The 24,107-nt window shown below is 33.8% G+C and overlaps 1 protein-coding gene and 1 long non-coding RNA gene across 2 annotated transcripts; both read left to right on the forward strand.

Annotated features, from left to right (window-relative positions):
• The first annotated feature begins 1,967 nt into the window (after window positions 1-1,967).
• On the forward strand, window positions 1,968-4,337 carry LOC101263290 (uncharacterized). Its single transcript, XR_011213329.1, has 4 exons — window positions 1,968-2,103; window positions 2,173-2,289; window positions 3,114-3,149; window positions 3,985-4,337. It is a non-coding gene; the product is annotated as an uncharacterized lncRNA (long non-coding RNA).
• Window positions 4,338-22,681: 18,344 nt separating this feature from the next.
• Window positions 22,682-23,188, forward strand: LOC138340269 (uncharacterized). The gene has a single exon (XM_069291981.1). It carries the CDS (start codon window positions 22,682-22,684, stop codon window positions 23,186-23,188), a length of 507 nt encoding a protein of 168 aa, XP_069148082.1.
• Window positions 23,189-24,107: the final 919 nt, after the last annotated feature.

The following is a 24,107-nucleotide window of genomic DNA, read 5'->3' on the forward strand; positions in this document are numbered from 1 at the left end:
TATCGAAATGTCATATGCTTTAAGAACGGTTGTTTAACAATCTTTGATGGGAAACCTAAAAAGTAATAATAATATTAATTATCAAATAAAAATGAATATTTTCTTATTAAATAAGAATCATCTAAGGATAAAATAGTACCTTGGTGTTCTTTCTATATCAACACGGAGGACGTTAGCAATCATCTCAACATCCAAGTTGAAATGTCCTTCGCGACATGTACCCATATCACATGTATGTTCTTCCATATACCTTCCAACTTTCCACATGTTAGTATGTTTATCAATAAAAGAAGTCAACCTAAATCGACATCCTTGTTCTACACGCTTGCAAACAAGTCGCCATGATTTTTTTGTCAATTTAATAACAAAGTACTCCCTTGCTACTTTCAAATGTAGAAGTTTAATTGCTCTTTGCAACTGCTTCTTTGAATTGAATAACATGCCTTTTCAATAACACCATTCATGAAATCTTCTGGTTTATGCCACGTACGTTGTGATGTATACTCATCATATGTATCACCAAAGATATCTGAACCATCTGGGAGATGATCAAGATAAGGAATTTCATAATTACGAAATGGGCTCATGGACATTGGTCTTGGAGATCGATTGAGAGTCAAAAAATCATCATCACTAGATGATGCCTCAAATGGAACATTATCTCCTGATTCCTCAACATTAGGCAAATCATCACTATCACTAGCTGAAGGTGAGCCATAATTAAGAAGGTCCCAATCATCGATATTCACAGGATCAATGGGTTTATCTTGTGTAATATTTTTTCCATATATGTAAAAAAAGTATAAATATTTCGCTCATGCAATTAACTTACTTAAATGAAAAAAAATCAAACGTTGAACATACTGAAAATCATCTGCACCAAAAGTAGGCGAGACATGAAAATTTGAGGATGTCCCAACATTTTCCGTCATTTCAAAGTGTGATGACTGACCAAAATAATTATCTAATCCATAACTTGGAGCAATATTCCTATCTTGCTGAGGTAAACCACTACAAAATATATAATAATAAGAAAAATAAATCATAAAAACTAATAAATAATTGACAAAATCAACAAATAATGATTGAAATATAATTATTGAGCATTACCGATCACTTTCATTGATAGATTCATTTAAATCAAAATCATATCTGCCGGTAAGAATATTTTGATAATGAGTCATGTTAGGAAAATCAGCAGATTGAATTATTGGAAATTCATCAACGCTATTACGATTTTCTAATTGGGGATTCACATCGACTGATAAATGAGAACGTTGTTGACTAATCTTAGGCTCCTTCCTAACATAGATTTCAAGTATTGTTAACTTGATTTGATCTATGTAGTCATTTGGAACCCTCAAAAAGTCGGTCAACGATTCGTCATTATAGATAATCCACTCTCCAAAATTAACTTGTCCTTGTGATAAAAATGAAGTAGGGTATTTTCCGACTATAATCAAATTATAATCAGTACTGTTTATATCCATTCTTTTATAAATTGATGAAATGAATTTATGATATCGAACATTAATTGGATATTTAACATTGTGTTTGGGAGGACAATTATAATAAACGGTATTTCCGTCATGTATAATTTCGTCATCCCAATAAATTGAAACTTTAACTTTAGGCGTTGAAGACATTTTTTTTTAGATTGAATGAACAAAATATAGAAGATTTTATGTTATGGTGATATCAATCATTTTAAACGACCTTAAATAGAGATTGAAAGTTTTTTCAGAATTAAAAAAATAAAATACATAGTGTACTATTTTTTTCCATTTTATGACATGTCAAATCAATATAATTGTATGACAACACTGAAAAAGCTTTTTCGAAACGTGAAAAATATTCCTCTTATAAAGTGGAAGAAAAAGTCCACTTTATAAAGTGTAAGAAAAAATTCCATTATACATTAAAAATATAAGTTATGACACTAACAGAAAACGTTTAAAAAATTAGATAAAATAAATTTTTTTTCCACTAAGCTTATTTACTAAAATAATGGCTTAATCATTTTTACACTTTTATGGCTTATTTAGGTTTCCAACTCGTCCATCTACTCTCCTCTTCTTCTCTTCTCGTTCATAGTTGTGTCAGGTGAACATAATTTTCACATGAATTGATATTAATTCTACTATATTGCATCATGCCTCCTTTGATGTGCAGCACCGCCACGCGTCAACAAACACCGTCATCTTCGCACCTCGATTCTCGGTTCTCCTCTTCGCCTGCTCTCAATTTTGCACGTTGGTGGAGTCTGTCGCTGCTTCCTAGATATTTCAGGTGAGCGTCTTTTACACAAATTTCACGGGTCTTTTCGTTTCTTTGATTCTGATTCCCTAACTCGGTCTCTGCTATTTGATTTCGCAATCCTTTTGTAATTCTCTTGCCAGCGAGGCCTCTTCGACTTCTCGTTTCAACTTGACTTTGGGTTTCTCTATATTTTTAAGCCTTTCTTGACTTCATGTATTTTTGTATTTTTGCGCTTTATCTCATATCGACAATCATCATGTGTAAGATTCTAACTTGGACATTTACTGAGCCTTCAATTTTTCCTATGATTTTCTCAGTTTGATATAGGATTCAGCTCTTAAAAGTAGACAATTTCTTCTCTACAAACTCAAGGTCCTATTATTAGATTTTGTTGAAATTTATATAATATAGTGTGTAATAAAATTATTCCCAGAGCCTTTCCATAGCTAAGGTAACAATTCACTTTGATTTTGTTAACTTCATCAAACTTTCCTCTGCAAATTTCTATTGCTACTCAAAAATCCACATTTCGCTGTAAGATTTTCAGCCTGCAACTCTTGAATAGTTTTGAAGAAGCAAATCTGAAAATCACTCATGTCATGATATCTCAAAAGTAACATTTTTATTCGTTTCGTACAATTGACAGGAATGTTAATTTATAAAGTTATCAAGTACTGTGGAGATTTGTGTTATGAAGTAGTTGCGAGAACAAATATAGTGGACTTTTTTTAGACCTTTACTCTATTGAAAGACTACCTAAAGCACATAATAAAACTAGATATGTTGTTTTGAACTTATATGAATAAGTATGCAACCTATTTGATGTTTGCGTATTTCTTCTGCTTTCTTTGCAGTGAGTGCAACTACTACTCCCCACAGGGAAGATGCAGGTCAGTGTATATTGGGAGAAACCTATTCTTTTTCAAAATACAACAAGATAAGTTTGAACAAGATGTTTTGATCTAACCTTCATTCCCTGGCACCATCACATGATTCACCATTCTAAGTTGAAAATCGATAATACGAGAGCTTTAATCGTATTATATATAGTCTAATCCTTTTTTAGTAAGCAAAACAAGTCCATTCAAGAGGCAAATGTTATTTATCGGTGTGTTATTAGCCAAGTTGATAAACCATCTATTTTTAATGGTTAGTCTGCTCCTTGATCATTATAGCTTTTGTCTTTTACTATGTGCCCATAGATGACCATGATAAGTATAAGGAAATAATACACAAGTTGTTTGCAGTTGGTCTTAGCCTAAGTTTATTGACAATGTCTTTCCTTTTTAAAAAAATGAAAGTACTAACGTTTCCTTCCTCTGAGTAAATTTAAGTAATTATTGTTCCTCATATCCTTTGATTTTGAGATGTGAGTTTCTGCATTTAATTTCAAAACTGTTATGAATTAACTACCTCCTTATTCACTTTACCAACCTGATTATTTTTTTCTACATGCTTCGTTCTGTTTTAGTCGTCATAAGTATAATTTAAGCACAGGAGAAGATTTCAACCCAGTTTGTCTACATCATTCTTCCTCATGTTAATTCTAGAGCCCAACTTCTTGAATGGGTCTAAGCAAATTCTTCATAGATCATTGCTAAATTTGTGAGTTTGTAGATTGAATCTCAAAAGCAATGTATACAATTTAATTTCATGTAGCAACCATAAAAACACTTTCTCTTGCGAAAATTTATGCCTAATACATCTTCACTTGCATCTTTGCAGGGTTACCAGTGTTGGAGTTCATGCAATGCAACAAATGTTACACTTTGTACATGCCTTATGAAAAGTCGGCGTTTCAAACTATGTCAAATAGTTGATTCAACTTGCCTATGCCTACTGACGACAAAAATAAGTTTAAGTTTTCATTCTAAAACAATACTACTACAATCCTTTTTTGTCCCTCATTTCCAAAATGGTTGTTCCCAAACGAATTACCTGCTGCAGACTGATCAAGATGCATACTCAACTCAATCACTAAACTACTTCCCTTTACTTATGAGCATAATATATTGTACGGAAAAGGGCCTAAAATATCCTTGAACTATTGAAAATGGTATAAAATTACTCTTCATCCACCTATTAGCTCCAAAATACCCTTGTCATCCAACTTTGGGTTCAAAATTTATCACTTCTTTAATTGTTTTAAAATTAAACTTTTTAAATATTTTTTAAAATACTTGACGTTCAACTATTGGTTATAATTTAATTTATTAATATGTTTTATAAACCAACTCACTATGCACCCATTACTAACTAACCCCACCCAATTAATAATCCAATTATAATATCAAAATAGTCATTAACAGTATTAAAACACGATGAAATTATAGATTCCTAAAAATGATATCCAAAATTATTCGAGTCCGAATCGAAGCCCCAATTAAATTTATATTGAGCCGCTTATGTAGGAGGACACTTTCAATAGGATTCTCTCTCAAAATTGAATTAGAAATTTATGATTAAAGGTAAAAAACAATACATCCCGAATTAATTCATGCATTTTTTAAAATATAATTTTATAAATATTTATGTTTTATTTTAAAATCTTTAATATATTACTTTGGAAAAAAGTTACCTATGAAGTAACATCACATAATTGAGACGTAAAAATAATTGAGATGAACATAGTGAGACTTTTAAGTTTATCGATAATTTTTATTTAGACACTTGAATGTATGATAATTTACTTCTATAGATATTTTCGCCTCAAATTTTTGAAAACACTCAATTGACATTAGCGTTTCTGTTGTTGCATTAATAACGTGACGGGTTTATTAATTTAGAGCGGTTTAGTTGGTAATGGGTGGGTAGTTAATTGATTTATAAATTATACTAATAAGTTAAATTATAACAAATAGTTGAGCGTCACGTATTTAAAAAATATTTAAATAGTTTAAATATAAAATCGTTAATAAGTGGTAATTTTGAACCAAAAGGTTGATGACAAGAGTATTTTGGACCCAATAGGTGGGTGGGGAGGGTATTTTGGAGCCAATAGATGGATGGAGGGTAATTTTGTATCATTTTCAATACTTGAGGGTATTTTAGGCCCTTTTCCGTATATTGTAATAACCTTTCCGGTAACTTTGTTTTTGTTGGGCCTGGGCAACCTTTATATATATATATATATATATATTCTTTTTAATTAAAAGAGTCTTACGTCTATATTTATATTAAATAAATAATTATTAATTTTATGTATATTTGATGCGAAAATTCGCTAAAAAAGAGACGAACTAAGAGATGCCGTCCATCGCTTTTTGTAAATTAATTTTAAAATAATATTTTTATTAAAAAACGAGAGACGGTGTGGCAAATGATGTCGTTTTTGGAGCGATGCAGTTCGTTGCTCTTCTGTGCGTCATTTTTAGCAGTTCTTAGTAAGAATAACAGAGAAGGGTTTGATATATCCCTTAACTTTTTCATTTAGAGCAAATATATCCCTCATTATGAAAGCGACTCACATATACCTTACTATTATACAAATGACTCGCATATACTCTTACCATTATAATAGAGCTCATATATACCCTTCATCTGACGTAGTTGAAAAAAATAGTTTTAATAGAATATACACACACACACACCTACATGATTCTTTTAAAAAATTAAAGTAAAAAGAATCATAAAACCATTTGTTTCAATAACGTCATATGAAGGGTATATATGAGCTCTACTACAACGGTAAGAGTATATATATTTTTTTTCATACAAAAAATATTTTTTGACTTCTTTGATTATCATTATTCAACTTTCTTATTTTTTTTCTTTCACTAGTCTTTCGGAATGTGCATTGCACATTATCCTCTATTATTTTCATAAAATTTGTACATGCCTAATTTTGTATCTTCAAACTCATCATGTTTCCAAAGATTGTTATTGTTAGAAGATTTATGCATGCCTAATTTTATGTATTATTCTAAATAGGACTAACTTGCTTTTTTACCAACAAAAAAAGGCTCAAGTATATAAATTATGATGTACCACATTCAAGACAACCATGCTATTTCCATACATGTCCAGTAACTTCACTATCTTTAGAATGTCATACATAATCTTTAGGTCTATTCAAAAGTATGTAATTTTATTTTGGTTAGAAGATGCAACAAGAAAATAACAAAAAACTTCATTTCATATACCAAATACATTTCCAAGAAGCAGCATATATTAGGCCATCAGGATTACATCCGTTGGTTCACTACTAAATCATCAAAAGCTCAATTATGCTAAATATTGATTATAGCTTCTAAACTCTTCGTGTACGGAGAAAATGAATGAAAAAGTTGAGTTAATTTTATCAGGAAAATAAATCTTTGATTGATTATATATACATTGACACTTCAAAAGTTCATATTTTAATAATGATAGGAAGATGAAGAAATTCAACATTGAGATTAAATAAATATAGTTAAGCACTAAAGAAACGATACAAAGTTCAAGAAATAGTAAATAGACATTATTAAGTCTATGAGATACAAAATACACGTTTCATGAGCTATAAGGAGAAACCACAACAGTTATTAATATACTAATGACTATATAGTCTCTTAAAATTAAATGATTAATTAATTGTATGAATAATGTTTACTACATATATTGAGTTTTCAAGTGTTGTATATACTATAATATTATATATAGTTATTATCTAAATATAATTAAATGAATATTTTATGACATTTGAAATAAGAGCAACTTTTATCAACGGCATTATTAAAGTAACTCAATTTTATATGTATAGTTTCTATAAGTTTATGACTTTATATATGAACCTAGATAGTATATTTGAGTTGTCAATAACGAATAAGTTGATGTGAGGATTATTGTTTTTCCTTAAGACTTAAAAGTCGTAAGGAGTTAGAGAAGCATCCAAGGAAGAAGACTTAGAATTAATCTTAGTGCATGCACATGGAGAGTTTGGTAGCCATAAGATTAACATTTTCTGAGTAAGTAAAGCAAATATAGACTAGTTTAGAGATGATGGAATAAATTTATAGCTTTAAAGTATCACCTTTAGACCTAAGGGGCAGATGATAAGATGAGAAACAAAGTCAAGTGTGAAAAATTAGATAGCAATGTGTTGAAAAAAAAGATTTAGAGATATATCAATCCATGCATACTCTAGTGTATTCCTCAAAATTCATTCATTACAACATCTTGTTGATGTTTCTAATATCAAAATTGTGTCTATGAACTATGCTCATACACATGAAATAGATTCACATCTATGCTCGATTCCCATAATGAAGGGCAAACACTTATCTCAATGATTTCAATCTAAATCCATAAACTTATCTCATCCTTATGATATCAACCTATTCATATAAGCCCTCATATTATGCTCAGTATGACGAATTTATGATTTACTTTCAATGGATAACAAAACAACATTTATGCAATCCATATTTTGGTATCACACGTCTTGATTGAATCGTACTTGTCACGCCCCGAATATACCCCTAGGACGTGGACACAAGACCTAGGATCATGAGTCCCCCCAAGCTAACCCTGCTGACAAGTCATAAGCCTACTAAAGATATACTAAATCAATAAATGTTGTGCGGAAGTTAAATCATGAGGTAATCAGAAATGATGGGGAAATACCCATATACTACATCTGAAGTATAAAAGTGAGAGGTTAAAGAACACCTGAAAAGTTGAACTCCAACAACATAGATAAATGTAAATATGTCATAAATAAGCCTCTAAACTTACTAGAAGTGTTGGGACATGCCCCAACTAAATCTAGAAAAAACTGAAACTAAAATTGAAAGTAAAGGAAGACAATCGTACCAGTCGTCCTCGAAGAATGAGAACCCATAATTGATTCTTTTTAATTGAAGATCGAGAACCGACAAGTCTGACCTGGAATCTGAGAACCTGAACCTACATTACGAGAAGATGTAGCGCAAAGTATGCATTAGTACTTGAAAGTTATTGAGTATGCATGATGAAATAAAGCTGAACAATAACATAACTGAACCAAGGAATAATATCTGAACAATAATATGAGATAAGTATGATACTAACTGAGAATACTGAATCATGAAATAACTGAGTGCAATGACCAAGTTTATAACATGCCGAAACTGAAATTTGAACTATAATTGCTAACATGGTTAATGCAATTGAATCTGACTGAACTGTGAGAGTTACTAATAGCCGACACAAAATCACATGAGCTAAGTGTGGAGTCTAATGCATACTCCTTACCGAGAAGGCCCAAATGTCAGGATAGAGGTATAGAAGCATGGCTGGTATGATCACTAAAAGGATGCCCACAAAGGGGACATACAACCTACGAGGCACGTAGTTCTGAAACTTGAAGGTGATTGACCCTAATCCACACGGTATTAAGCATCTCCCATTTGATTATGTAGTTAAAAATTTGTGACTGAATTTCTGTAATACTAGATAGCTTTTAAATAATGACATGCTAACTTAAGATGCAACATTTACAGAAACATTTAAATTTGGGGCATGTATATCTGACCTAAAAGTTTTAATTCATGAACTAAAATAACTACATAGATAGGGTTTAGAGTTTATAAATAAATCAAAGCAAAAACGATACTACAAACATGATAATTTGGTTTGGATCATTGTAACAGCTTAAACTTAACAATTTCTAACATTCAAGAAACCCTAGGTCTAGATAATATTCACGGAGTCAAGATTATAAATGAAAGCTAGGGACCTAATGGGTGAAAGGAACCCATACTGAAGGCTCTTATGGTCTGTGAACACATCTACGTGATCACCATAGAAGTAATGTCTCCAAATCTTAAGTGCAAACACCATTATCGCGAGCTCGAGGTCATGAGTTTGATAAATCTTCTCATGTAACTTAAGCTGTCTAGAAGCATAAGCTATAACCTTACCCGATTCTTAATACAAAACAGAGGCTGACTCTGGATGCATCACAACAGATAACATAACCGTCTAAACCCTCCAAGTTCTAGTCAACCTAGTTTTCAGTTCTGCAATGCTTTTCTTACAATCATCTGACTACTAAAACTTAACTTTCTTCTGAATTAACTTAGTCAATGGAGAGTCTATGGATGAAAATCCTTCTATGAACCTTTTCTAATAACTAGACAAAACTAGACAAACTCAAGAAACTTCTGATATTTGTAGGAGGGGTAGGTCTAGGCCATTGTTTCACTGCTTTTATCTTCTTAAAATCCACTTGATTTCCTTCGCTGGACATAATATGACCAATAAGAAATGGACTTCAGCCTAAAATCATATTTTCTAAACTTAGCGAATAACTGGCGGTCCTTGAGAGTTCGCAGGACAATCCTAAAATGATTCACATTTTCTTACTCATTCCTAAAGTAAGTGAGGATATCACCAATAAAGAGGATAATGAACAAGTCCAAAACTGCATGAACACTCTGTTCACCAAACCAATTAAGTTGCAGGAGCATTGGTTAGTCCAAATGATATAACTACAAATTCATAATGGTCATACCAAGTTCTGAAGGTTATTTTTGGGATGTCACTATCTCTTAATCTAAGTTGATGATAACCGAATATGAGGTCTATCTTTGAGAAATGACTAGCACCCTAAAGTTGGTCAAATAAGTCATCAATACTGGGATAAGATACTTATTCTTGATTGTGACTTTGTTAAATTACCTATAGTCATTGTACATTCTGAGAGAACCATCTTTCTTTTTCAAGAACAACATGGGTGCACCTCATGGGGAAATAGTAGGTCTGACGAATCCCTTATCTAGAAGTTCTTTCAACTACTCTTTTGATTCCTTAAGCTCAGTTGGAGCCATTCGAAAAGGAGAAATAGAAATAGGTTGGGTATGTAGAAGGACATCAATTTCAAAGTCGATTTCCCTTTCGGGATGAACTCCGGGAAGATCATTTGGAAACTCATTAACTAGTAGAACTTACTCAAAAGTTGGGGTTTGGGAGCTTAAGTCCTTAACCCAAACTGGATGATAGAGAAAACCCTTTGAAATCATCTTTCTGGCCTTAAGGTAAGAAACTAATTGACCCATAGGCTCTAATATACTAAACTTCCGTTCTAAGATTGGTTAGTCTTGAAACTGAAAATGAACAATCCTTATTCTACAATCGTCTAAGGCATATTGGGAATATAAGCAATCCATGCCTAAAATTACATCATAGTCTACCATTTCTAACTCTACAAGATCCTGAGGTGACTTTCTAGGATAGCGTGACAGACAATTTCAGTATACCCGTCTAGCTATGATTGGGTCATCGACTGGAGTAGAGATTAAGAAGGGTTTTTAGAGGGTTTTTGGACTAACACTGAAGTTGAATGCGCTAGAAGGGTTACAAAAGAAAGAGTAGCTCCTGGGTCTAACAATACATAAACATATAAGTTAAAGACTTGTAATTAAGTAGTGACCACATGAGGAGAATCTTCCTCATCCTAAGGGTCCTGAAGAGCATACAAACTATTTTGGTGTCGTCCACCACCTGTACCAGATGAGTTACCCTGCTAAGGCGGGTAACATATCGGTAAAGCTTAAGTTGTAGACTAAGCTTTACTATTAGTTCCTCCGTGACCCTACTTATGGACGATCTCTCAACCTGTGAGCAAACTGACCACACCCAAAACATCCTTCCTTTATGAAGGACACTCCCCTGGATGGTTCTTACCACACTTTCGAAAAGTTGGTAGGTTTCGGTCCCTAAAATAGTACCTTGAGATTTAGAGCATGATGCCCTACCTTTTGATCTTGTCAGAACTTAGAGTATTGAGAACTAGATGATGAAGGTGCAAGATCTGAAGATTTTTTCTCAAACTATGAGCGATTTTTTTAAAATACTCTTAGTTTCCTGTTCTAGCCTTCTTATTATACTAATCCTTCTCCCTAAGTTTGTCTCCTTCAACCTACTAAGTTTGACTCATGATCCTAGATATGTTCATATTTTCCAGCAACCTAACATTCCTACACTCTATTTTCACCAAGTCGAATACCTCATGTAGAACTTTTTCATTAGAGCCCTCGAATCGATAACTATGTGAGGAGCATAACTGGAGAGTTGGGTGAAATTGAGTCCATACTCTTGGACTAACATGGAAACCTGCCAAATTCATAAACTCCTTAGTTTTTGCCTCCCACAACTCTCTCGTGAAGAACATGTCTAGAAAAGTTCCACCAAAGCATTCGCAAGTGATAGGAGCGCATTAGTACCTCTGTTTTCCTTCTAGTGAGTATACTAAATGTGAGCTACTTCCTTCAACTAATAGGATGCCATCTCTACCCTATCATTACTGGTCACTTGAATCACTCCAAAGATCTTTTTTACCTTATTTATAAAGCTTATGGATCCTTACCAATCTACAATCCTAAGAACTCTGGCGGATTCATCCTAACAAAGTCACAAACCCTGGCTTCCACTGATCCACCACTAGCATTTGCAGGAACTAGAAGCTACTGGTTGTTTAATTAGTCACACTCTAAGCCAAAAGTTGAATGGCTTCCGAAACTCAGCATTCCAAAATCCTAATTTGGGACTGGAGGAGCTACGTTAATATTATGTGTATTGTTATTCCTTCCATATGATCTAAGAGGAGACACAATCTGAAATGAGTAAATTCAAGTTAGAAATGAGAAATTTAGATCATACCTTACACACGATAATAAAAAAAAGAAAGTAAAGTTTTTCCTAAAACACTTTGTATCCTCCTTCTCATTAGATGCAGTGCACTTCACACCCATGAAAAAGAGTCTACTTAGTGCAACTTTTCCGACATCCTAGGACTCTTAATACTAAGGCTCTGATTAAAAAGTTTTTCATGCACCCGAAGTTAAACCAGGACGTAAACACAAGACCTAGGATCACGAGAGACCCTAAGCTAACCCTGCTTGCTTTATATAAGCATAACAAATATAAACTGAATCAATAGATATTGTGTAGAAGTTAAATCATGAGGTAGTATAAAATTATGGGGAAGTACCCATTTACTAAATCTGATTCTATAGAAGTGAGAGCTTAAACAACATCTGAAAATTCAAACTCTAACATTATAGCTGAATCGAACTATGTCCGAAATAAACTCAAATTGACTAGAATTACCGGGACATGCCCATCCAAATCTATTAAAAATTGAAACTAAAATTGAAAGAAAAGAATGATAATCATGTCAACTAACCTAGAAGAATGAGGACCCACCACTGATGCTATTGAACCTAATATCGTGAACCAATCTAAACGTGATGTGGAAGATAAGAACCTGAACCTACATCACTAGAAGATGTAGCCTAGAGTATGTGTTAACACTTGAAGGATACTAAGCATGCACCATAGAATAAAATTGAACAATAACATAACTGAACCAATGCATAATATCTGAACAATGATATGAGATAAACATGATACTAACTAAGAATACTGAATCATAAAATAACTGAGCGCACTTACCAAGTTTTTAACATGATGAAACTAAATCTGAACTACAACTGATAACATGCTCAATGCAATAGAATCTGACTGAATTGTGGGAGCTACTACTAACCGACCTAAAATGACATTAGCCAAATATTGAGTTTGATGTATACGCCCCATCGATAGGATCCAATATACATGACAAAAGATATAGAGGCATAACGGGCATGAAATCTAAAATGGTGCCCACATAGGGTACTACAACCTACGGGGCACATAGTTTTGGGACTTGAGGGTGAATGATCCTAGTCCACTCGGTGTTAAGATTCTCTGAATTGATTAAACAACCAACAATTTATAATTGAATTTATGTAATACTGGATAGCTCAAAATATTGTCATGCTATCTAAAAATGCAATATTAATATGCTGATAATGAAACATTTAAATATGAGGCATGTGTATCTAAAGTATCTGACCTAGCATGTGTAATTCATGAATATGAGGCATGTATATCTAAAGTATCTGACCTAGCCTGTATAATTCATGAACTAAACAAACCATGTAGCTAGGGTTCTGAGTTTATGGATGAATACATGCAAAAATGATACTACTACATGATAATCTGATTTGGATAATTAGAATTACTAAAACCCAACAATTTCTAACTTTAAGAAACCGTAGGTCTAGATAATATTGAGGGAATAAATATTCTTATAAAAATCTAGGGACCTAATGGGTGAAAGGAACCCAATAATGAAATTCCACATACCTGGTGAATAATTCCACGAAGAAATCTTTTGATTTCGGGGATGAAATTGATGAAAACCTACTACATTTTTACTAAGTCTTGGTGGACTCTTTCTCATCGTGCGTTCTAATTTTCTAACTTTGTGGTGAATGATTTGCTTATGGTGACTTCTAATTTAGTTACTAAACTAAAGCTAACAAAAAATACAAAGTTTAGGGGTTAAACAACGTAGTTTAGGTATTCAACGCAAAAGTAAAAGACTAAACGACCCCAGACTTAACTGTTGTTGGGGCCAACCGACGGACCAGACCCACAGACTGTGGATCAAATGACGGTCTGTGTTGGTGAACCATCTATCGCCATATAGGGGCTCGAATATGGGGCTTCAATCCATGGACCAGGACCATAGTCCGTGGCTAGTCTTACGACACGTAAGTCAGACCATGGGTCGACACTTGGACAAAATTTCAAGGCTTTCAGGGGTAAGGTCGCAGGTGGTGAACCACGGATCACCATAACAGACCATGGGTCACCCTATGGTCCATGGTTGGTGCCCATTGTTGCCACCTACAACTTTTGAAATATGCATTTTTGGTTTTCTACGACACGGAGTATTGTAGTACTTATGATATTTAGTTCTAAACTCTTTCAGTGATCCTTTTTCAATTTTGACAACGGTGTTGATGATAATAGTTGACTAGTGATAAAATGACAAGGTTGATGTCTCTTATTGTGGTAGTGCAGGTGTTCTTATTTCATCTAATGTTATAATGTGGATAAGGAATATGATGGTGTTTTACTATGAGTAATAGTTAAATGGGAGCAGTTATTCGGTTCCCAATAGTTAGATGTGAAATCGCACTTGGTAGCGATGATGAGAGAATGCAAAATTATTACACGGATCGGTTAGAAGGAGTCCATGGAGTGGTTGTAGTACTAGGCTTGCATTGGTGTTGTTAACATGTTGACAAATACATGATGCATTAGGTGTTTCATGATATGGGCTCAAGGTTGGTTGAATGCAGCTAAAAAGAGAAGTATTCTTTGGATGAGATTCCTTATAAGCGGTATAGAACATGAATCTTGTAGTTTAGATAAGTATGACCATCTCACATTTACAATCTTCTGATTTAGATATTAGGCTTGAAAGTAGTAAGAGTAGACAATTTAGCTTAGACCTCGATAAGAGTAGTCATAAATCCTTGTAGCAGTTATGAGTTGCAGCTTAATGTTCATACAAAAGGGCATACTTTAGAGATGTTGCTAGAGTTGTATTGCTTAAGGCATAATAATCTTATTCTTATTTGATACCCTAGTGTAAGATTGTAGTCACGTAATTTTTGACCGAACTTCAGGCATTACACCATTTTTAGTACATAAATATTGCTTTTATATATAAAATAACTATTTTATTTTTTCTCGTATTTTGGTAAGTTTATTTTAAAAGATTGAAAAACTACAAAAAAATATGTCCTCTTTTAATTTAATTTTATAAATAAGCTAGTATTTTTTAATTATACTTTAGACTAGCTATTTGAGTTTCTTATATTTTATTATTTTAATATAATTAGTTAACTTTATTATTTATTTATTAACAACAACAAAAAAAAAAGAAATAACCTACCCATGCATTACCCCCAACCCCACTTCACCATCCCCCCCCCCCCCACCACTCACCTCACCTTTTTTTTTTTTTCACACGAGACACACTCCTCTACACACACACACGTATTCCTACAAATGCACATATACGGGCAGAAACCAAAAAGGAAAAAAAGGAGAGGAGACAGAAAAAAAAAAGTTGTCCTTGCTAAATTTGGAAATCTATAGATTTATATGTTACTCTCCATTGGTTATTCTAAAATAATCCGAAGGTGCATTTTTGCCACAATCTATTTATTTTATTTTTATTAAAAGTTTTATGTAAAGAATATGCTTGAGTTTTTTTTAATGTAAAATAATAAGAAAATATTTGTTCCATTAAGGTCTCATATTTCCTCAAATAATGTTCTCTGTTTATTTGTTCTTTTAAGAGTTATTTGGGAAAATTGTATATATAATAGCAAACTAATAACCTAAAATAAATGGAGTATCTAGGGTTTGATTTAGTTGTTCTTCATAGCAAACGTTAGCTAAAGTTTTTCACGTGTCTGTCTCCCCAAAATCTCACTCGCCACTCTCCATTCTCGCTCGTCTCTCTCGCTTTACACACCGAAGTGTATAAATTCTATTTCTGTTTTGTATAAAGCGAGATAAAATTGTATATACACATGCAAAAATATATATCTTCGTGTTATACACTTAATTATACAATTTACAAACATTTTACTTCAAATATTACAGAGAAAAAGGCCAACAAATTATACAATTGGGAATTATATAATTGCAGTGAAATACAATTTTCTCTAGCTTTATACAACATAAGTGTATGTATTGTGTTTCTGTTTTTGTATAAAGCGAGAGAAAAATATATATCTTCTTGCTATACACTTATAAATATGCAATATACATACATTTTAATCCGATTCAACTGTATGCAAAACAAATTTTATAAAAATATTGCAGCGAATTATACAATTATGCATTAGACAATCGCAGTTAAATAGGATAACGAATTATACAATTGCAACGAAATAGGCCAGCGAATTATACAAATTAGGCCAGCGAATTATACAATTGTATATGTATAGCGAATTATACAGTTTTATGTTTGCTATGGAGCACAATTATGTAAACTTTGCTATAGCATACAAATATAAGTTTTTTCTTTGCTATATGCGAAAGTTGCCCCTTATTTTATGATTAGGCCCATTTATTTTTTTGAAGATACTAGCATGTTTATTGATGATTGCTATTCCATGTAGTTAATTGCGTGCTCGTTATGTAATTGCTTATATATTTGATCAGTAATCGAAGTGATTTAGAGATAATAATTTATTATAGATTTGTTAGATTAGGCTATATTATAATTTTGATTGATTAATGATTTAGAAAAGCTTTGTAGAATATGTTTTAGTCTTTTTAATATATTATTTGGATTTAAAAAATAATAATTCTTCCTTTGGGATAAAAGCAAAATCATTATCGCTTTAATTCGAATTATTAAGATAAAAAACAAAATGATATATGAATATAATTTATAGCTTTATGATAAAAAATAAGAAATAAATAATTAGGAAAACTAAATAAAAAATAATGAGAAAGCAGAAGAAAAATAATAGAAGAATAAAGAACGAATGTAAATAGGAAAAGAATGAAGAAAAATAATAAAAAGAAAAAAAGTAAAGTAAAGAAAACGTAACACAAAAAGGTTACACCAAAAAGTAAGAAAAAAAACAAACAGAATGTTGACAAAGGAAACAGAATGTAAAAGCTAAAACAAAATAAAAGTAAAAAAAACGTGAAAAAATATAATTACAAATAAAAATAATAATAATAAAAAAGACAATTCTAAAATATTCAAACTCAAAAATCTCAATCCTACACAAATTCTAATTTCTAGCAATTAGATATAAATATATATGTTCCTTATCAACAATAACACACAAAAAAATATAAATATATAAAAAAGGGAAAAAAAGAACTTGTAAATATCCATTTCTTATCTTTACTTTATTTAGTATGAAGAAATTCGTGTGCATATACATATTTCTAATCAATGTACATATATTAAAATAAACAAGACAGTTTTAAAACCTATTTTAAAACGAAGAAACTAAGGATAGTCATTTTTGAAAAGAACAGGAAAAATATGGAAAAAAATTCAAGTGTAAAGTTAGTTTTCGGTCATTTGAAAATGACTATAACTTCTAGCTTAGGATGAGTTAGGGCCAGTTCTTTATATAGTTGGAAATTCCTTGAAGAGATCTTTACAACTCCTCCGAGTTTGTGCATTTTCGATATCGTATGAGGGAGATATGCCTATCGAAAGTTGGGTTATTGTTTTGAGGAAAGTCCAATCCAAATTTTAGTAAAGGCAAAGAAGTCTTTTTGCCCTACTATTTCCTAATGTGTTTTAAGGGTTTATTAAGGGTAAAACTAAGCCTTAATTCAGTTTTAGAAAATTGAAATACGCTTTGGTCTTGGAAGAAAATAGAAGAGAAGAAGGAGAAAGGAGAAAAAGCCAAGAATTCATCAAGAACGCCAAGTTTTTCGAGTGGAATTCATCGGGGTGATCCCCATAAGGTATCTGAGATCTTTCTATGTTGGGTTCTTTCACCCACACACCAATATGCTTAATTCAACGCATTTAGAGTAGATTGAATGTTGAACATCGAAGTTCTTGAAGAACAATTGTTGGATTCTTGTTGGTTGAGTTGGAGTATACCTTTATTTGTTTTTGATTTGTGTTTCCGCATTGTTTTATGAGTCTAATCAATTGGGTTTGCGAATATTAGTGATCCTATGTGTTTGGGGAAAGATCCATGGGAGTTTAGAAGGTTTAGAGATGAAAATCAGAATCACTGGGACGCCGTGCCAACCAGAGCCCTTCAGGACAAACTCTGTCCGTCAAGCTCTGGCGCTCTGTCTAGAACGCCTGAGGACAGTGTCAATCGGTAAGGATCGATGCCCCGAGTCTCTCAAAGAGCCATGTCCAACTAGAGACCCTATTCTTCCCCATCTTTTCGTACTAATTCCTAAGTGATGTACCTATGTTTCTTTGTTGAATCCAACACAATAAAGTACATCTAAACATCATGTAGTCATTCATAAACATGATATCATGATCCTTGAATACATAATTTTATTCAAGAAAAGTTAATATCAAAGTTAAAGAAGTTAAAAGTTAAGAATAAAATCAAAGTAAGTTCTTAAAGTTTTCAAGAGTTTAAACAAACATTTTAAATTTTTTTTTAAGGCCCAAGCTACAAGTTGAGCAAAGAATAATAATTGAGTTTAAACCTCAAAATTTATAAGGTAACTAAGTATTCCATAAAAGTTAAGTTTCAAGTGAAGCAAAGAGCAAAAAGTGAGAGCATTTCTCAAAGAGCTATAAGGGAAATAAGTAGTCCCTAAGAGTTACAATTTTTTTCCAGGTTTTGAGAAAAGAAAGGAAGCTAGACTTCCGCAGAGCCTTTGACTAGTTTTAGAAAGAGGGAACTATATTTTCAAGAGAGTTTTAAAGCTAAGTTTAATCAATAACCTCAAACAGAGAAGAAGTTGTTTAAAAACACATGAGCTAAGTACTTTTTGGAGGAATATTGCAATGATAGGGGGACGCGAGTTCATAACAACTCAAGTCTCCATAAACCATGTAGCCAACATGGACAGAGAATGAATCATACTTTTTAGGTGATTCCTTAATGTTTTTTTTTAGCATAGACTACTGGATCCACTTAGTAGTTTAGTAACTATACTGCTGACAAGGTATAGAGCGGTCATCTTGCAACGTGAGGTAAGACGTTGTACCATCGTTTAGGCTCCTAAAGATGGCTGTTGGTTAGAGAATCTCCCACGGAAACTATATTATTTTCATTATACGTAAAGTTGAGTTTGTTATTGCATTATCCTTAACGAACTAAGTTGTTTACACTGTTTTACAAGTTTTATTATATATATTTTCTGTGTCCTTACTACTTTATATTGAGTTAGTATTTCATGAGTCGAGCAAAGCCTAGGTAAGTTATGCTTAATCCCTTCAAGCTTTATGCGGTTGTTTAGCAGTCCAACTCACATACTCGTACATTTAATGTACTGATATCAGTTTGCCTGTATCCTCTTATGATGCAGACGCAGGTAATCAGGATCAACATCCAGCGCCTCGTTGATCCAATTGAGCATCCAGAGTCAGTGGTGAGCCTCATTACATCCGGAGAACCCTTTATTGCTTTTAGTATTTTCCTTATAGAATGTTGAGGGGTTTGTCCAAACATTCATCCTAGTTATTTTAGAGGCTTCATAGATCGATAGTCAGTCATATTGTTTAGTTTGAGTATCTTCTTATCTTACATAACATATGTTCAAAGGTGGAGACTAAAGTGCCAATTTGGACAAGACAATTTTTAAAAGTATTTCTCATGAGAATTATTCTAGTTTTATAATTGAGTAAATTAAGTCTTCCTTTGAGTTACGTTAGCCAGACCAAGGGTTCGCCCAAGGCCAAAAATGATCATTGGGTGTCGGCCACGTCCAGGGTGTAGGCTGAGGCATGAAAAACTTGGTATCAAAGCACGGAGTTCAAGAAACCTAGGGAGCCTATGAAGCCGTGTCTGTAGAGTCTTAGTCATCGGTGTGAAGCGTGCCACATCTTTATTAGGAGGCTACAACATTTGGGAATCCCTCACATCTTTCATATTCCTTTTTCATGCTTTAGATTATATCTGTAAAAAGTTTCACTCAAAGTCATGCTTACGTGTGTTTCAGATTATCATGCCTCCACGAAGAGCAGCACAAAGATGTCCATCCAGAAAGAATGTCGAAGAGCCAAAGGTAACTAATGTACCGAATATGCAACCTAAAGGAGAAGCCACCAATGTTGAATTCTATGAGGCTATCCTGATGTTATGACAAGCGGTGACCAACCAATTCGGGCAACATAGAAGAGCTTGATAGGAAAACGCTGACACCTGAGGATTAAAAAAACTTTATGGTAGAGTTGAAAAAGGTCTTCGATGTGATGCATGTGGTATAGGCTAAGAAAGATGAACTAGCCGCATGTCAACTGAAGAATATGGCTAGGACTTGGTTTGATCAGTGGAAGGAGAAAAGAGATGATGATGCACCAAATCCAAGTTGGGCTTGCTTTGAAGAAGCAGTCTTGGGGAGCTTCTTTCCCCGAGAACTAAAGGAAGAAAAGGAACAAGAGTTCCTTACTTTAAAATAGGACTCCTTGAATGTTCTTGAGTATGTGTTAAAGTTCACCCAGTTATCTCGCTATGCTCAGGAGATATGAGGAGTAGAATGAGCTTGTTTGTTATTGCCTTGGGTCGTGCTTCAAGTAAAGAATGTAGGGTTGCAATGTTGATTGGGGACATGGACATTTCAAGGTTAATGGTATATGTGATAAAAGTTGAAGAAGAAACGCCGAGGAACAGAGATGAGTATAGGAACAAGAAAACTAAGTCGGGGAATAAATCAGGTTAACAGAAGGGTGGTTCAAGTCGACCACAATTTCATAAGCAAAAGGGGCATGCACCATCATCTGCTAGTGCACCTGTGCCTAAAAATAGAGGCAAGTACAATGTCCAGTATTTGTAGAACCTCAAGGCTCGACCAACCAAGTCCTAAGGTAATATGGCATAAGGAGGTAGTTGGTATCTTGCATGTGGTAGGTGTGGTAGAAACCACGCTGGTAAATGTCGTGATGGCTAGTTGGGTTGCTTCAAGTGCGATCAAGAGGGGCATTACATGAAAGAGTGTCTTAAGATCAAGTAGGGAGGTGGAAATCCGGGAAATAGAGCCCAATCTTCATCAGTTGCTCCACTAGACCAGACTTCACCTATAGGAGACACTTCTCTACTTGCGGAGGGGAAACCTTCTCTATGCAATCAGTAGCTGCCAAGAGCAAGAGAACTCTCCAGATGTTGTCACGGCTATGATCAAAGTCTTTACTTTTGATGTGTATGCTCTGTTAGACCCAGGAACAAGTTTATCTTTTGAAACTCCTTGTGTTGCAAATTAGTTTGAGATTCTTCCTGAAAAACATTGACAACCCTTCTATGTTTACGCTTTTTGGGAGTCTATTCTAGCAGAAAGAGTTTATCGTGATTGTCCAATTTCCATCAATCACAAGAACACCATCGCTGAAGTAGTAGAGTTAGAAATGGTTTACTTTGATGTCATTTTATGTATGGACTGACTTCATGACTGTTATGATTCAATAGATTGTAAAACTCAAGTTCTCAAGTTCCATATTCCTAGTAAGCAAGTCATAGAGTGGAGTAGTAGTTCAATATTGTCTAAGGGTCGTCTCATTCCATACCTTAATGTGAGAAAGTTAATTTCAAAGGGGTCTATATATCCCTTAGTCCGAGTTTATGACTCAAGTTCTGAGGTACCTTCCATTCAGTTACTTCCTATAGTAAAAGAGTTCCCATAAGTCTTTCTTGATGATCTACCTATAGTCCTTCTTGAGAAAAAAAAATAGATTTCGACATAAATATCATTCCAGATACTTGTCCTATATCTATTCCTCCATGCACAATGGCACCAACAGAGTTAAAAGAGCTAAAATAACAATTGAACAATTTGTCAGACAAAGGCTTTATTCGACCAAGTGTCAAACCTTGGGGAACTCCAGTTTCATTTGTGAGAAAGAAAGATGGTTCTCTTAGGATATGTATAGACTATCTCCAATTTAATAAGGTGACAATCAATAATAAACATCGTCTCCCAAGGATATATGGTCTTTTCGATCTACTTCAGGGTGATTTTTGCTTCTCGAAAATTGATCACAGATCAGGCTACCATTAGCTGAAAGTTAGGGAATTTGATATCTCAAAGACAAGTTTTAAAACCAAATATGGGCATCATGAGTTTTTGGTTATGTCCTTTTGTTTGACCAATGCGCCTATAACATTCATGGATCTTATGAAAAGAGTATTCAAGCCTTATTTAGATCGATTTGTCCTCATGTTCATCGATAACATACTTATTTATTCAAGGAATGAAGAAGATCATGCTAGTCACCTAATGATTTTTCTTCAAACTTTGAAAGATAAGGAGCTATATGTCAAGTTCTCTAAGTGTGAGTTTTGGCTTAAGTCTGTGTCATTCTTGGGCCATATCATTTTTGGTGATGGATTAGAGTTAATACCCAAAATATAGTTACAATTCAGAGTTGTCCTAGACCCACATCTCCGACAGATATAAGGAGTTTCTTGGGTCTGGATGGCTATTATAGGAGATCTTGTGAAGAGTTTTCGTCTATCTCATCTCCTTTGACCAAGCTAACTCAGAAATAATTCAAGTTTCAATGGTCTGAAGGTTGTGAGAAAAGCTTTTAGGAATTGAAAGAGAGATTGACTACCGCTCCCGATTCTGACCTTACTAGAGGGTACTCTAGGTTTTGTGGTGTACTGTGATGCATCAGAGTTTGTTGGGTTGTGTGTTAATGCAGAATGACAAGGTTATAGCTTATGCCTCCAGACAGTTGAAAGTTCATGAGAAGAACTACCCAACCCACGACTTAGAGTTGGCTGTTGTTGTTTTTGCCTTGAAGATATGTCATTACTATTTGTACGGCCTTCATGTGGATATATTCACTAACCACAAGACACTACAATATGTGTTTACTCAGAAGGAGATAAATATTATATAGAGAAGGTGGTTAGAATTACTCAAGGATTACGACATGACTATTCTTAACCACCCAAGTAAGGCTAATGTAGTTATTGATGCCTTAAGCAGGTTATCCATGGAGAGTAACACCCATGATGAAGAATATAAGAGGTACTTAGCTAGAGACATTCACAGACTTGCACGCGTGGGAGTCAGAGTTATGGACTCCACTGAAGGAGGAATAATGGTGACTAATGGGGATGAGTCATCATTTGTGTCAGAGATAAAAGAGAAGCAAGACCAAGATCCCATTTTACTTGAGTTGAAGGCAAATTTTCATAAGCAAAGAGTATTAGCTTTTGATCAAGGGGCAGATGTTGTGCTGAAGTATCAAGGTAGATTCTGTGTACCTAGGTTGGATGGACTCCAAGAGAGGATTATGGAGGACGCTCATAGCTGTAGATATTCCATTCATCCGGGTTCCATAAAGTTGTACCGCGAGTCGAGAAAGGTATATTCGTGGGAAGGCATGAAGAAATATGTTGTTGGGTTTGTTGCCAAATACCAGAATTGCAAGTGAGTTAAAGTGGAACACCAAAGGCCTTTAGGTTTGGATTTAAATATAAAACTTCCAAAATGGAAGTGGGAGATGATTAATATGGACTTCATTATAGGCTTGCCAAGGTCTCGCAGGCAACATAATTCTATTTGGGTGATTGTCGATCGAATGACAATGTCATCCCATTTCTTGCCGGTTGGACTACTTATTCAATTGAGTATTCTACTAAGTTTTACATTTAAGAAGTGGTAATACTTCATAGGGTTCCAGTCTCCATTATTTTTGATAGAGGTGAATAATTTACTGCTCAGTTCTAGAAGTCTTTTTAGAAGGGTTTGGGTTCGAAGGTTAACGTAAGAACTATTTTTCATCCTTATATGGATGGACAAGAAGAGCGTACTAACCAGACCTTAGAATATATGATGAGGGCTTATGTGATTGATTTCAAAGGGAATTGGGATGATAACCTACCTCTTATTGTGTTCGCTTACAACAATAGCTACCATCAAGCATCCAAATATCTCCCTACGAAGCTCTTGATCAGAGACGATGCAGATCTCCAATTGGGTAGTTCAAAATTGGTGAAGCAGGGTTGATAGAACCAGATCAAGTTCACCAAGCTATGGAAAGGTGAAAGTGATATAAAAGAGATTGAAAACGGCACAGAGTTGCCAAAAGTCATACATAAATGTTAGGAGAAGGACGTTAGAGTTTGAGGTAGATGATTGGGTGTATCTGAAAGTTTCACAAAAAAAGGAGTTACGAGATCTGGTAAGAAGGGGAAACATAGTCCCTGATATATTGGTCTTTACAGAATCTCCAACAGAGTTAACAATGCAACTTATGAGTAGGAGTTACCTCAAGATCTAGAATGGGTTTACTCGGTATTCCATATTTCTATGTTGAAGAAGTTCTTGGGTGATCCTTCATTGATTGTACT

The sequence above is a fragment of the Solanum lycopersicum genome, chromosome 12 (assembly GCF_036512215.1).
Source record: "Solanum lycopersicum chromosome 12, SLM_r2.1".
In the NCBI taxonomy this organism is placed as follows: domain Eukaryota; kingdom Viridiplantae; phylum Streptophyta; class Magnoliopsida; order Solanales; family Solanaceae; genus Solanum; species Solanum lycopersicum.

Excerpts from the sequence above, each read along its gene's own strand:
- LOC138340269 (XM_069291981.1), top strand. The coding sequence starts at position 22,682 with ATGACTATTCTTAACCACCCAAGTAAGGCTAATGTAGTTATTGATGCC.